The 14,858-nt window shown below is 51.1% G+C and overlaps 1 protein-coding gene across 1 annotated transcript; it reads right to left on the reverse strand.

Moving 5' to 3' along the window:
• Positions 1-435: 435 nt before the first annotated feature.
• On the reverse strand, positions 436-12,292 carry LOC141748661 (uncharacterized). Its single transcript, XM_074601073.1, has 12 exons — positions 12,249-12,292; positions 11,886-12,141; positions 11,544-11,765; positions 11,083-11,225; positions 10,470-10,651; positions 7,544-7,900; positions 6,586-6,867; positions 6,161-6,256; positions 5,202-5,291; positions 4,624-4,740; positions 3,609-3,630; positions 436-2,758 (listed from the first exon to the last, which is right to left on the reverse strand). The coding sequence occupies exons 4-12, from the start codon at positions 11,100-11,102 to the stop codon at positions 2,545-2,547; spliced, it is 1,380 nt and encodes a 459-aa protein (XP_074457174.1). The 5' UTR covers positions 11,103-11,225; positions 11,544-11,765; positions 11,886-12,141; positions 12,249-12,292; the 3' UTR covers positions 436-2,544.
• Between the last annotated feature and the right edge of the window lie 2,566 nt (positions 12,293-14,858).

The following is a 14,858-nucleotide window of genomic DNA, read 5'->3' on the forward strand; positions in this document are numbered from 1 at the left end:
AGTTAGGTGAAGCTGCCGTTAGGCTGCTGACCTGGGAAGGGAAGATCCATGGCAGCAAAGACAAAAGCCACGTGGGTCCGAGTCAGTGCCAAGAAGGAGGGCTAGTGTGACCCAGAGCTCATTTGCTTCCCCGTGCTCCCCCAGCTGCACTGACTGATTTAATAAAAGCCAATAACTCTCCCAACAAATTTGCTTTGCTAAAGCCAGGGGGCATCCCCCCCCTCCCTGCCCCTGGTCTGCTCGCCAAGCCTGTAGGGCAGAGGGACGCTGCCTGGAGGTCTGCGACAGACAGGGAGGGTAGAGCGCTGCAGCAGCACCCCAGCACCACCAGTACATGTAAGATGCAAACCATTAACAATGAGGAAGCAAACCAGGCTGTTGAGTAACAGAGGGTATTGCAGGAAACACACTTTAGTTGGAGGCAGGACCAATTAAGCAAGTAAAAAGGAACTTTTCTTCTGATTTATTTATTTTTTGCTAGAGATCCAGGAGTGCCCTGGAGTGGGTTTAAGCAGCAGTGACAGACTGCACACCCCGCAGCAAAGCTTGCACCCCGTTAGCACAGGGTTCACAGCCTGGGGGCTCCTCGTTAGGACTGCACAAAATCCAGGGTTAATGAAAGTGACGGGTTTTGAACTACAGACCATACGGTTCGGCCCTCCTGCTTGAGAGGAAGACTTTGGAAATGCAAAGCATAACCTTGTAGCTCAGGAAACACCAGGCAAAAAGGAGAAGCCAAAACGCACATTCCAAGAAGAGTCTTAAACCCAATGCAGGGCATGTGGGCTTCTTATTTTTAAGATGATCTTGTGATTTTAGAGCAGTCAGCAGCAGAAGTATGGCTGATCTAGAAGAGACACTGGCCAAACAGCTCCAAAGCCTGCAAGCACCAGAAGAGAAGGAAAACAATGCCCCCCCCTCCTCTCCCCAGCCTCTTGAGCACACATCTGCGGTGCTTCCTCACTTCCCCTGCCTTCAGAGGGCTCCCTCCGCTTCAGGCATCCTCCCTGGGGGTCGGTGTCTCTCGCTGAGCCCTGACATGCTCCAGCTGAGCAAGGGCATTTCTTCCCCATTAGAACTAAAGGAGATGGACCCCATTTCTTGCCACCCCCGCATCTGCAAAGCACCCCCCATTGCTCCTGGCAAACCTTCAGCCCTAAGAGTGCCCAGCTCAGGTGCCGATGCTTCCAACCAGCTCACTGAAATTAGGGTTTTTCAATCATCTCCAGGCCCCAGCCTGAGCTCGTCACTGTTTGGAGCACTGTGCCTTACTGTGCTCTCGCTGCAGAAGTAGGCGGCTGCGGGTTTGTGACTTTGCACGTGGAGGCAGCACCAGGACCCCGACGACAAGCTCCGGGGGCTGTGGTGAGGTCTAGTCATGCCAGGAGCATGGTGTGGGCTGCCTTGGTGCCCCCTCCTGTCCCCTCCTCTTCAAAAGGCAAACCCAAGTCAAACGTCCAAGACAAACCGTGGCCATGACTGTACCCCTGCCCGTTCTGCAGAATTACATCAGAAGACCGAGAAAAAGCATAAATTAGCAGGGAACAGAAAAATGATGGCGCTGGATGGTGAAATACCAAGGAAGTCAGAATTCATGTGCAACAAAATCCCTTGAAGCCTTTTGTATTTGCCCTGGGAAAGAAAATACGTTGCGCTAATCCAGCGCTTTTCAAGGCATTTTACAAACGTGAGCACTCACAGCATGCCCACAACACGGGCCAGCATTAATATCTCTGTTGCAATCAGACAGATTCACTCGTGTCCCACAGAGCGAATCCCCCGCGTCCAGGGAGATCCCTTGCTCAATCATTATTCCAAATGCCTCAAATTTATCTCTATTTTACTATGCTTCTGGCCCCCACACTGTAAAAACAAAATGCTTCGACACCAATTTTGCTTTTCCAGGAGAAAAACAGAAGGTTGCATTTCAGAGGCTCTTCACCTACAGGGACATTCCCCCTTCCTCTGTCAATGCGTTCCAGTCTGATAGCAAAAATGACATTCCTGGGACATCAGTCCTGCTCTGTGGTCCCTTTACCACGCTCTAACAAAAAAGGCTCAAGGACAAGCAGACAAGCAGGATGTCCAAACAGTATTTGTTGAGCTGCAAAGGCCAGAGGACATCCCTTTCCAGCACAACCCCTGGCTCCTCGCAGTCTGGGATGTCCTAGCAGGGGAACATGCACTTAAGAGTACACCTTGCTGGTGAGCAGCATTGCACCCAGCCGCACCTTGATTTTCACGCTAAAGACATCTGTGTTTCCAGCCCTTCAGATCATCTCTTCCTCACCTTGGTCCTTCAGGCTGCTCAGAAATTATTCGCTCTATAAAAGTAGGTGGCTGAGGGTTTCTGCACCAAGGGGCAGGCCCTCAGTTGTCAAAGCCCAAGAAGGTTACGCAGTTCCCCTGGGTTAAAGAAAGCGGTGAGACTGGTATATTTATCAGAGCAGAAGGCAGACAGGAAGGAGAGGTTCCTTTGGTAAAGAGGTTTACCACTCACTAGCTGCAGCCTTGCACGGCTGCTCATGTGGAAAAGCTGATACTCTAGTAATTTTTTTCTGTTTCAAATTCTGATTCCATTGCAGTCACAAGGTTCTCATACTCGGGGTTTTTCCTGATGCATATGCTGCCACGGCGATTGTCTTTCATGGTGAAAGTGTCATTGGCCGTTTCAGTCTTAGAATTTGTCTCCTCCTGTAGACATTTAACAGGGACTTCCATGTCAGTCTCCAACCTCGTGACATCTGCAGTGCTATAGCTGAAACAACAGAGAGACATCAGTGAGAAGAACGACTAAATCCGGAGCCATTTGGTTTACATCTTAGTCAAAAACAAGATCTACCACATAATCTGTGGAACAGCAGAATTTGTATTAATCTAGTGAGGTCCTGGAAGGCTCTGAAAGATACTAGAAAGTAACATTAGAAGAATTACACACATAAAAAAAAGCAATAAACAGTTAACAATGGTACCATAAACTCTCATGGCATTATCATATTATACTCAAAAGAGTTGCCAGAACAGTCTAGTCTTTAGAAAAGCCTTTTCCCCAGTAATAACTGGGGAAAACAGCAATGTGTGAGGCTACAGAAGGCTAAGGTACGTCTCTGAATAGGAAAGTAGTATGAAGGGATTAGAGGTTGAGGTTTAGACAGGGCAGAACGTAAGTTCATATAACTGTAAGCAAATAGGAATTGCACAAAATAATACTTGGATAAGCACTGGGATGCGTTTCCTAAAGAGAAAGGTATGTATAGAAGGAACTCATCTCGAGGGAAGAGCTGAGAATTCCTGTCCTTTGCTTTGTGAAATAATGGTAGGAATTTACTATAGAGAACAGTTTTCCCATCTTTGAGGCAGAGTGAAGAACCCAGAATATCTTTATCTCATTCTGACATTATTAAAGAACAGGCTCTCGCTACATCCCGGACTAAGATGTTAATATCCTCATGCTGCTAACTGAATGGACTGTCAAGGCATTCAGATCCTCCCCCTGCAAGTCAAAGAAATCTTTGGCTTTTCATTGAGCAAAGAGGCTTTTTGTAAACAGACATCAGTATAATGCCTTCAAAGTCATCTTAATGTCCCAGGTGAAAAATTGTACTCACAAAGCAACTTCATAGGCAGGTTCTGGAAAAAACAGAAGAATTAAAGATGTGCGTCAACGTATATGATTAATGCGTCACAGAAAAAAAAACCAACAAACAACCAGCTGCTCCCAGGTATTCCCACCTTCAGGAATAACCCTCCCACCCTGCTTTTTCCTAGAAGGGAACAGCTGGGGATGGGGCCGGGGATGGGGGATGATGGGGATGGGGGTGATGGAGGGGAATGGGGGGAAATGGGGGTGATGGGGATGATGATGATGGGTTTGATGGGGGTGATGGTGGAGAATGGGGGTGATGGGGATAATGATGCTGGGATTGATGGGGGTGATGGGGGGAATGGGGGTGATGATGATGGGGATGGGGGTGTTGGGGGGGAATGGGAAGGAATAGGGGGAAATGGGGGTGCTGGGGATGGGTTTGATGGGGGTGATGGTGGTGATGGGGGGAATTCGGGGTGATGGGGATGATGATGATGGGGTTGATGGGAGTGACGGTGGTGATGGGGGGAATGGGGGTGATGATGGTGGGGATGGGGGTGATGATGATGGGGTTGATGGGAGTGACGGTGGTGATGGGGGGAATGGGGGTGACATGATGGGGATGGGGGTGGTGGGGGGAATGGGAAGGAATAGGGGGAAATGGAGGTGCTGGGGATGGGTTTGATGGGGGTGATGGGGATGATGATTATGGGGTTGATGGGGGTGATGGTGGTGATGGAGGGAATGGGGGGTGATGATGATGGGGATGGGGGTCGTGGGGATGATGATGATGGGGTTAATGGGGTGATGGTGGTGATGGGGGGAATGGAGGTGATGGGGATGGGGATGATGGGGGACAGGGGTGTCGGGGCCGTCCCTCCCTCCCCGTCCCCTCGGACCAGGGCTGCCCTCTACCGCCCGCGGGCCGGCTTTCTCGCCGCTCACGCCTCCGCCGCCCTCCCCGCCCCGGTCCCCGTCCCCGTCCCCGTCCCCGTCCCGGTCCCGGTCCCGGTCCCGCACACCCCTCTGTCGCTTACCCTTCTTCTTCCGCAGCCGCCGGAGCAGCAGCGCGGCCGCCAGCGCCCCGAGCGCGACACCGCCCAGCGCGGCCGCCAGCGCGTAGAGGTGCGGGAGCAGCGCGGCCGGCGGGGGACCTGCGGGCGGGGGCGGCAGCGCTGTGACAGCGGCGGGGGTGTGTGTGTGTGTGTGTGTGAGCCCATCCCAGCCCCCCCGCGCCCGCCCGCCCTCAGCAGAGCCAGGGGGCTGCGGGGAGAAGCGCCCCGAAACGCGCTTTTTAAAGCGTTTTTAGCGTTAAAGAGGCGCACTTTATTTATACCGAGCAAAACCCGCAGCTGCAGCCAGACCCTGGCCAAACCGCGAAGGCCGGGGCTGAGGTCAGGGTTAGCGTTTTCAGCCCCTTTCAGCCAGAAACGCAAAGCATAGGCAATAAACGCGCTCGGACAGGCCTGCGGAGGGCAACTTCTGCCTAGAGAAAACCCGGTGTTTGATTTCTTCCCCGCAGCAGCCAGGTTTGCTGTTCGGTCTACGCACAGCATTCATCACCCTGCCCTTGCCAGTGCAAATCTGGTGTTTTCCAGCATGAAACGCCACTCACCTGTGGCAATGGGAGGCCCCTCCGAAACAGCATCCCTCCGCTCCGAAACGGCATCCCTCCTGGAGCCCAGCGTTGCTGCTGGGGGCAGATCTGCCAAAGCACAAGGGTGGATGCATTGTAACCCTTCCCGCAGCTGCCCTGTGGCATCGGCAGGGCTGGGTTAGCTCTGCAAAGCAGCAGCGGGGCCGGCAGCCATCTCTGCTCGCCGGTGAGCCCCTCCAGCTGCCCAGTGCTGGATCTCAATGGCACAGCTCTCCTGGGCTGGACATAACTGCTGCCCTGAAGCTGCCTGCCCTGTTTTGACGAGCACGCCACTTTGATGCCCTCAGGCTAACACGTCGGAGATGGACGGAAAGAAAACACCCACTGGACCTGCACTTGCAGTGACAAGCCAGATTTTTATCCCTGACGTGTCGTTCTGTGTGTGTTCTGCCAGCAGTCCTGCAGGCAGCGTGTGGCATTTGTGTCCCCCCGGGTCCCTGGAAGTCCTGGCCGCCGTGGTACACCTCTAGGCACCAGCTCTTGTGGCTGGCTACAGCACGGCCAGGGAATGCTTTGGCTTTGTGTCACTGGGACTTATCCAGGTTTCCGCAGGACTTTCTCTCCTACGGTGACTCCCTGGGGTGCTTTACCATCAGCAGCCGCACCTCGAGGCTCCCTGTTGCCCCAAGCCAGGTTTCTTGCCCCAGGTGACCTCCTGCTGAAGCTGCGCAACCCCCTGGTTTCCCAGGACGTGGTCCCTCTAGCCCTGGCTCTGCTGCTGTGCCGGGGGCTCTGACCCCGCTACCCACAGCTGAGCAGCTGCCCCCAGGGGACAGGGTGGACTGTTTCTATCCCACCTGCAAAGAGGACCTGCAGCCCAAAAGGCATGTCAAGTGAATTTGTCTCACTCACCTTCTCCGTCGCTCACAGAGCCCCATGGTGAGAGCAGCCCTTCCCCTGCAGCCCGGGTCACTTACCTGTGGGCACTGGCTGGGGAGCATCGCCTCGGGGGGTGGGCGGGGGTCTGCTGTGCCTGCCGGTCCCAGGGCTGGGCTGCCAACTGGCTGGGAACTCTACGGGAGAAACTGGTCGTCAGGCTGTTTCCCCACACCCTGTCTGCAGTACAAGCCAGGTAAGAGCAAGACGTGCCAAGCGCAAGAGCCAGGCACCCATCCTGCACAGTCCTGATCACAGAGGGACACAGGGGACATTTTCCTGACCCCTGCCACGATCAGGCACACTCTGAAGCAGGGAGGATGCCAGCCCCTGTGGTTTCCTCTCTGGGCGGCAATCAAGACATGATTCGTATTCAGCGTTATGTGTCTGATCCTGCTACGAAAGAGGAAACTCCCTGCCCCAGTCTTCTGCGGTGGAGACAAGGAGCTCCAGGCTGGGAACTCACCTCTCACCCTCAGCTCAACGGCGTCGCTCTGCTGCACAGCCCCGTCCCCGACCCTGTTTTCCGCCTCACAGTAGTACATCCCGGCGTCGGAGAGCCGCAGGCTGTCCCACGCCAGCTCCGCCTGGCTGCTCAGGAGCTGGGCTTTCCCTCCCGGGCTGCTCCTGAACCAGCGATAGCTGATGGGGGGGGAGCCGCTGGCCACACAGGTCAGGCTGGTCCTGGCTCCGGCCGGGACCGTCAGCCCCAGCTTGCCAGCCCTGATGACGGGCTTGGTCACTGCAACTGGAAGACAAAGCAGATGGGGCCCAGGTCAGGCTGGCCATGGCTGTGGTGGGGAAGGTTCTTCCCCCTCCTCCACGGCAGGTCTTGCTCTGGCTTTCAGTGCTTTCCCAGGAGGAAGAGGGGCACCGCTCTCACGGCACCGCTCTGCTCAGGTTAAGCTCAGTTCACCTGTGCCTAAAGCCAGGTTTACACCAGCTATGCCACCATTACTACTGCCGTATCGCACAAGACCCGCTCTGTCGAGGGGGTGTCCCTCTTGCAGTAAGCCAGTTCTTTCCAGCAAACGCTGAGGGTGCTCGGGAAGGGGAGAAGGCAGATTTGGCTAGTACAACACCCACTTGTTGTCCTACTTGCTGCAAGAACCACAGAGATACTGGCTACCCGCACAAAACCTAACCCGGGTCTGGATGTTATCTTAAGCACCACGGGTTGAAGCAGCCCATCGGTAGATCCGGACTGGGGCATATCCTAACTGATCCCCCTTCCCCAGTCCATCCCTACAGCCCCATGAGCGGAGAAGAAGGGCTAACACAGCAAGGGAGGAGGATGCCTCAACACCCAGCCTGGATGCGGGGAGACGGTGTGGTGTGAAAGACTATTCCCACCAGCTGCTTCTTCTACATGCTGTGTGGGTCAGTCGGGCTACACAAGAGCAGGGCTTCATTGCTGGATTTACCTTTGACAACTTTGACAATAGTCGTCAACTCCTTTGTTATCAAGCTGTTATTTTTTGACCTCCAGGTGACTTGACAGGTGTAGTGTCCACTGTCAGGGATTTCAAGGTTCTCAATCAGGAGCGAGGCATCCCCTGGGCTGTGCTTTGGGACGCCGACCCGACTTCGGAACCGAGACAACAAGATGTGGTCACCAGAATCATCCCTCCGAAAGACAGTAGAGGTGCTGTAGTCTCGCTCCATGCTCCAGCTGAGCGTTTCCTGTGTGAAACCTTCTGAGGGCGTGTAGGTACATGGTAAAGTGATGGATCCCATCCATGTGCCCTTGACCTGGTGGACACCAGACAGATCCAGGAGGGCTGCAGGGAACAACAGTCGACGGAAAGAAGTAAGAATGCAGCAGAAGAGGAGAACGTCCTTAGGATAGATGGGAATCACTAGGTGGTGGAAGCCAGCATGTGGCCACATCTTACATGTGCTGTAGACCACGGACAGCTAGACCAGGGCCTGTCCCTACCTCACTGAGCACAGGGAAGTGAACAGTTGCTCTGACCTCATGGCTATTTTTATTGCTTCTCTCTGGACACTTGCCAGTTCTCAATTCCTTCTCGATACAGAGAGGCACAAATCCTGCCGCCGCTGGCAGCGTCACAGCTACAGCCTTCACAAGACCTTAAGGAGCACTGCTGATTCCTGCTCCTTTACAGGAGGGTGTAGCCTTCACACCCTGTTTCTGCTGCTGGGCTTTCTGCTTACGCTTGGACGTGATGAGTCAACCAGCAGCAGCTCCCCCCCACCGACATGGCGTGCTCTGACACCACTTGCAGTGTTGACTTCTACCTTCTACATGGGAGGAAGGATGAACGAAGTCAGTTTACTGCTCCACTGCAATTAGCAATGAATGCAACATGTTTGCATTCGTTAACGTCACTATTTTTTTAGGCAGCTCCCCTGGCGCTCCATCTGTGGATCTGCGTCCCTGGGGACAGCCGAGGGGACTGCTGGGGCTGAGCACAGGGGAGGCTCATTTCTGACACGGAGCTTTGGTTTTCCTTTACCAGATGACTTTGAGAGGGCAGGCACAGCTCCATTCTTCAAATCTCACATCCCAGTCAAACGCAACTCCTCAATATATCAGTTTTTAAAGGCTTTCCATTTCTCTTCTTCCTCTTTTCACAGACTCCCACCAAGAAAATCTAAGAAGGGTGGAAGCTATTTAGAAAACTGCTCAGAAATACCCTCAAGGCATTTGGTGCGCTCAAATTCAAGTATGGTTGCCATCCAGTGCATTTATCTGGACACAATTTTGTTTAAACCTCTCTCCCGTATTGTTTTGCATTGTCGTGTGCATGAAATAGCTGCCAACATCCACCGATTCCCTGCGGAGCAGCTGCGCAGATGTATATATATGCAGGTATACACCCAATTTCAACATTAGCAGGGATGACTCCAAGAGAGAGCTGATTGGAAGGAATGGGAGAAACTCAGCAAAATAAAAATCCCCGAGACAGCCTTTTTAAAAGACTTATTTCCTCCTCATGACAATTCTTAAAGCGGGGATGTAGTCTTCCAGACAAACCATGTGAATTCTCCCACCACAGGGGAACAGAGCTGGACCAGGCGAAAACCCAAAGGGCTATGTTAGAGATTAGAAGGCTGATCAGAGGAATTTCTATTACCTATAATGCATGATGATGGAAAAAAAAAAGATGAACTCATATTCCGGCCCATTTTCTAAAGCAATTGAGCATCTTCCTTCCTAGCCTGCCAGCACCAGCTGTCCTGGTGTCACGGAAGTGCCACAGAGGCAGGAGCCTTTAGGGATCTGCTCTGAAGTACTGGACCTGGAACAGGAGCAGTGGACCAAACCCAATCTTTTTGCTTTAGCCTTAGAGAACTTCAGATCTGACCTCGATTTCTTGGATCGTACCTGCTCCAACCAGAGAAGCACCCTGCCAGGCACTCAAGCGGGGACAGGAGAAGAGGGGGGGGATTTGGTGGTACCCGGCTCATTTTGCCAATCTCTCCATCCGTCTGCCCACTGAGACCACAGCTCCTCTGGGAAGGGCCTCTGGGAAGTAGCAAATTACCTGAATTTAGCTGGACTTGGCTCACCACTAGCTATACCCCCTTATCCCGCTCCCCTTTTCCCCTCCTTCCCAGAAAGGCACTGGTTATGTTCAGCTGCATTCACTCACAATAAGTCGCTCGAGAGGCAGATCCCAGAAATCTGCAAAGCTGTTTTTTTTTTTTATGATGGAATGGGGAACATACTTCAGCCGGTTTTTCTTAATCTCGGTAGCAATGCTGTGCTTCTGTATACAACATGATAAAGCTCCTTTCTCCTCTTTCCCAAAACCTTCCTCTGCCGGTGTCAGTGTCATATGTGCCCTGGGAGTGGCACATATGCCTCATGGGCATATAAATTGAAGAAGATTCCGGTATCACCTCTCCTAATGCACCTCGAGACTCAGCAGATCAGGAGAGACCAAGGGGAATCGTGTGTGCCTGCACCTAGTCTCACAGCTCTTCTTCTCCCCAGGACCATGCTAGTAGAGCATCGGTGATGCATTATTCAATTCTAGAAGAATGCACGTTCCAGCTTCACAAAGACTCTTTGGGAAGCTAACACACCAGCGCAGGTCCTTTCCAAGGGTCCTGAACAATCCTGCTTTTTCCTTGCTTTGGGGCATGGGAGCTGACCTTTTTGCCCAATATTGCCCTGTTTGCTCTGCTCTTAAAAGCACCTTGTTGTATCTGATACTAAAGGAGTCTCTTGTGAATTCTTAGGCTCTATTTTTCATACAAGAAACTAAAGACTTTCCACACTTGATAATTTTTAGAAATTAAGACATTATCATTCAAAAGATTTTCCCTACCTCCTTAGTACTCTGATTTTTGTTCTTATACATTGAAGCATTTACTCACCGTTGCAGCTGATGAAAGCCATCACAAACACCACTATCCGCACAACTTCTCCCATCCTCCCAGAACTGCAGGTCCGTCCTCCTTTCCCTGCGCTTTGTGAGAGCGCCCCACACTCCTGGGACCAGAATGCGAGTGATGAACACTTCCCCTTCTTCTGTCCTTTGTCATCTAGGATCCTCTTTCTGAAATATCACGAGTCCATTTCACTGCTGACTTAGGTGAAGGGTAAAAAGGATGGACAAAGACTACAAGGATCTTCCCAGTTCCATTTCATGTTCCCCTCTCCCCACTCACTTCTCCTACCATTCTTTTGACTTTTCTGACTAGGGCTCTTTATTATTCTTCTTCATAATTGTGTGTTTCTTTATTTCCTTTTTTTTGCTTTCTTCCACATTTGCTTTATGATGACTGCCCAGTCAAGCACCCAATAGCAAGGGAAAGCAACCTTGAGGTGCTTGTGAAGCACGAACTCAGTTCGTTCTGACTTGTGTGCGATGAATTTGCTGAGCGGAGTGCTCAGCATCTCTCTGAGGCATCCAGAAATGAAAGAGCACAGGTCCGAGAGCGCACCATCCCACCTACCACCACGCAGGAGCAGGAGGCAGAGACCAACCTGTTGATGCTCAGTTCCATTTCCTTAGTGTCTTCTCCTGCTGATGGTACTCAGCTCCTCCATCGCACGCATGTACCAACTTCTGCAGCAACAGACTCTCTGAGGACAGCCCCGTTCACCTTCTGAATAGGTCAGGCTGTGACCTGAGTGAGGAAGACAACCAGCCCTAGTTTCTTTGCCAAACAGTCTGAGCCTTTTAGACCAGATGCCACTTTTACTGCTTTTTTCTGTTTTAACAGAAAATGGACAGAGAAGTATTAAAAAAACAGCATCCTGCTCTTTACTACATTAGGAATTTCCCTGCAAAAGCTCCGTTTTCTACCACCTGCCCAGAAATTGTGTCCTCTTGCCGTGCAGCTACAGATGCAGTTATACCTCCCAGGGCCATGGAGAAGGTGCAAGGGGAAAGGAAAGGTTCAGAAGCTACAGTCACCCGCATTTAATGTTACACAAGCTTTTACCATCTACTGATGATCAGATGGTCACTGCCTGGTGCTCTCATCTTCACAGCATCACAGACTGTCTTGGGACACATTTCTGCTGCAATAGCCCAGTTCACGGGCAAAAGTCATGGTGTTTCACGCTCTGCAAGCAGACACGGTGTTTTCTAAGGAGGTGACTTACGACTGGCGGCAGAGGGACTTTAATCCCGGAGACGTTCTGGGTATGCTCTGGAGGGCTGCCTTGAAAAGTACATCCAAAAGTTATCAATAGGTGCTACGCACAAGATTAATATGTGCCTGCTAATTATTACCAAAAGGAGAAGGAAGGTAAGAAACGTGTATAAAAGCAAATCTACTGACCTAGTGAATTCTGTTACAGGCTTTTAATCAGTCACTGAGTCAACTTTTTGGCATTCATTCAATAGACATGCCTTAGCCTATAGTTTTAACAACTGCGCCAGGAGAATACATCTTTGAGCAGGGGTGGAAACGTGGCTTTTGCTGCCTTTTCTTCTTGACTTCTTTGCTGAAGGTACCAGTGGTACTAGTTCATGCTGCCTGTCCCCCATCTGCCCACTCCGCCTCCAAGAAGCCGTTAGGTATGTTTGAGTCCTGCCTGAAAGCAAACAAAGAAGCAAACAAAAAAGCACTTGTTGAAATCCAAGCAATGTCACTGAAAGAATGAGTACAAGTCCCTTTTCAGAGAGGTAATTTAAAACCAACCTTTTGCACACCCTGGCCCGTGACTGGTGATAGAAGCTTGTCCCAGCAAACTACCTATGCAAAAGACTTTAAAAGAAGCTGGATTTTGGGGAACATGCCCTGTAACAAGCTGAAAACCCAAAATAAAACTGCTGACATGACCACTTTCTGAACCGGACATGCAAGACTTCCTGAAGCTGTAATTATACAGGATAAAAAAATGACTGTTTAGCTAAAACAAAGACGAAGAACTGTAGTTCCCCAAACATGATGTACATGACATCTTTCTCTCCCTGAGACAGGGACGTGGCTGCTGGTTTTCTCCCCCCTGAGTCACGTAGTTCAGCCCATTTCTTTCTTACCACAGGGACTCCTCATACTTTTGCATCAGAACACATGAAGAAAAAGCCTTTAAAGTCCCAGACATTATGGCTAATTACCTGGTTTATGATAATGAAATATATTTATTTCAGTGTCTCTGCTTTGGATTGAAGCCATTGCTTTCTCCCTTGCAGCGCCAGGCGGGCAAGGCTCCCTGCAGCCTTTCCCCCCGCAGGCACCCGCCTTCCTTCCACACACCGGACATGACAGGCTTTCAAGCATCATTTCTTCAAGTATCACAGCTCAGACAAAGTGACCAGTGTGACTCTCTGTTCTGCAATTTCTGCTACTTCATCTCAGGCTCATTAGAGGTGGCACAGTAAAGACCCCCGCTTCCCCAAAAATGTGCAGATGGGACCTCAGACCCTACTCCATAGGGACCAGCTCCGCAGAGCCGGCATCTAACACTCATGTTTCTACCTAGACTGCGCCAGAGGATAGAGAAATTTGCTACAATTTTCCTGGTGGCGAAATACGATTTTTAGCCTGCAAGGGGGTGAAATCCAGTACCAAGCTTTGAGCAAACCGCTGAAAAGTAGGTACCTGAAGAAGAAAGGTCTCAAAGTGCTCTTTTTGAACCATCTGCACTCAGAGAAAAAGGCAATTTTCACTGCAAGACTCGAGACGTTCTTATTTGGTCCAACCATAGCCAACTCACGGATCTGACTAAACAGACTGTGATTTTCTAAGTACTTTTTGGATGCCTACAGAAGCTAATTATATGACCCTCTGCAGTCAGGTACACCACAATTCTCTCACATATGCCAGACAAGCGCGCAGACAGTCGTGAAAACACGACCTTTGTTCCACCTAAAGAAACAGAAACTTGGTGAAAATGAGCATCTCCTTCAAGGCCTGTGTGACAGAAATGTGATGTACAAGTCCCTTCCCAGGAATTCCCAGGTCAATGACACCAGTTCTGGGTTACCCATTATCCCAACCAAATCCTTGTAAACACTTCCTAGCGTTAAGAAAGACCCATATATATGATGTCATCTGAGTATTCATTTCCTACTTGGTGTCACAGGTGGGCTTCACAAATTCAGCTATTAGAGCAATACAGATTTTCACCTTTGCCTGCGGGGTATCACACGCAATAGCTACTGATGCTTTTGGTAGCCTCACTGCTACCACAGTGGTTGCTCTTTGCAAGCTTCCCAGTTCCTCCTTTAGGGGCTCCACGAAGGCTGGCTGAGGCCTGGTTTTGGTAAACATAAGTGCTGGTCTGGGAAGATCTGCCTTAACCTCAGCTTGTCCCCCTGGCACGCTGCTCTACACCATCCACGTGCTGCACAAGATGCACAGCAACTGCCCTTTTTCCCAGAGATATCCCACACTGAATTATGATCCAGTCCCTCTCCTGCGTTGTCCAGCTGCCCAACAGCTCATGCAGATACAAAACATACAGAGAACCTAGTTCATGGTTGTCTTCTCGGTTTCATGAGCTTGCCTTTTACTGCTTGCCTTGAAAAGGTTTTGTTTAACATCACCAGCTCCTGGTCACGGTTGTCCAGCCAGTATAAAACTGCTATTTATCCATGTTTGTACAGCTACGTTGCCTGTGGCTTTGCAATGCAACCGGAACGGAATTGGTTTTTGACTTTGTGGCCCAGCTGTGGAATACCTGACAGACGTCATCTGCAGAGTGTCGACTGAGAGTGCTTGATACGCTCAGACCGCGTTGTGACCAGCCTGCCCTTCCTTGGAAAGCCCTTTGTCTCCATACCTCTGTCACTGCTTGCCTTAGTGTGGTCTTCTTGGGCTGGTCACGCATCCCACCACCTCAGATGAACAGCAGGGCAAGTCACCTTGGGCAGCCAAGTCCCTGTTTGGGTAGCCGTGGCAGCCACGTTGCGGTACTCTGGGTCTATCAAGCATTGCAACGCTCCCACCTGAGAAAACTCCCCTTGCAAACCCAGTGCGCTTACTGACACACCGGCTGCTTCTTCCGACTGGTGGCACTTCGACTTCCCCAGAACTTCAGGGCCTTTCATCACCTAGTGCAAAATCCACAATTTCTCTTTGAAAACAAGGATGAAAGGAGAAGGAAAAGCAAGCTAAAGCCCAAGAGAGCTGATAGCGGGGGCGACATTGCTTAAAATAACTGCCTCAGCCTAGCACAGCACAGAGGGTCTTTCCCAGCGAGGTCAAGACCAGCAGTGGTGGAAATACAGGTCTGGAAATACAGGTGGGGAAACAAGAGCTCACGGTACTGGTTGCATTGCTCTTTTGTTCATACAGAGCTCAGCT

This window comes from Larus michahellis, chromosome 9 (assembly GCF_964199755.1).
Source record: "Larus michahellis chromosome 9, bLarMic1.1, whole genome shotgun sequence".
Lineage (NCBI taxonomy): Eukaryota > Metazoa > Chordata > Aves > Charadriiformes > Laridae > Larus > Larus michahellis.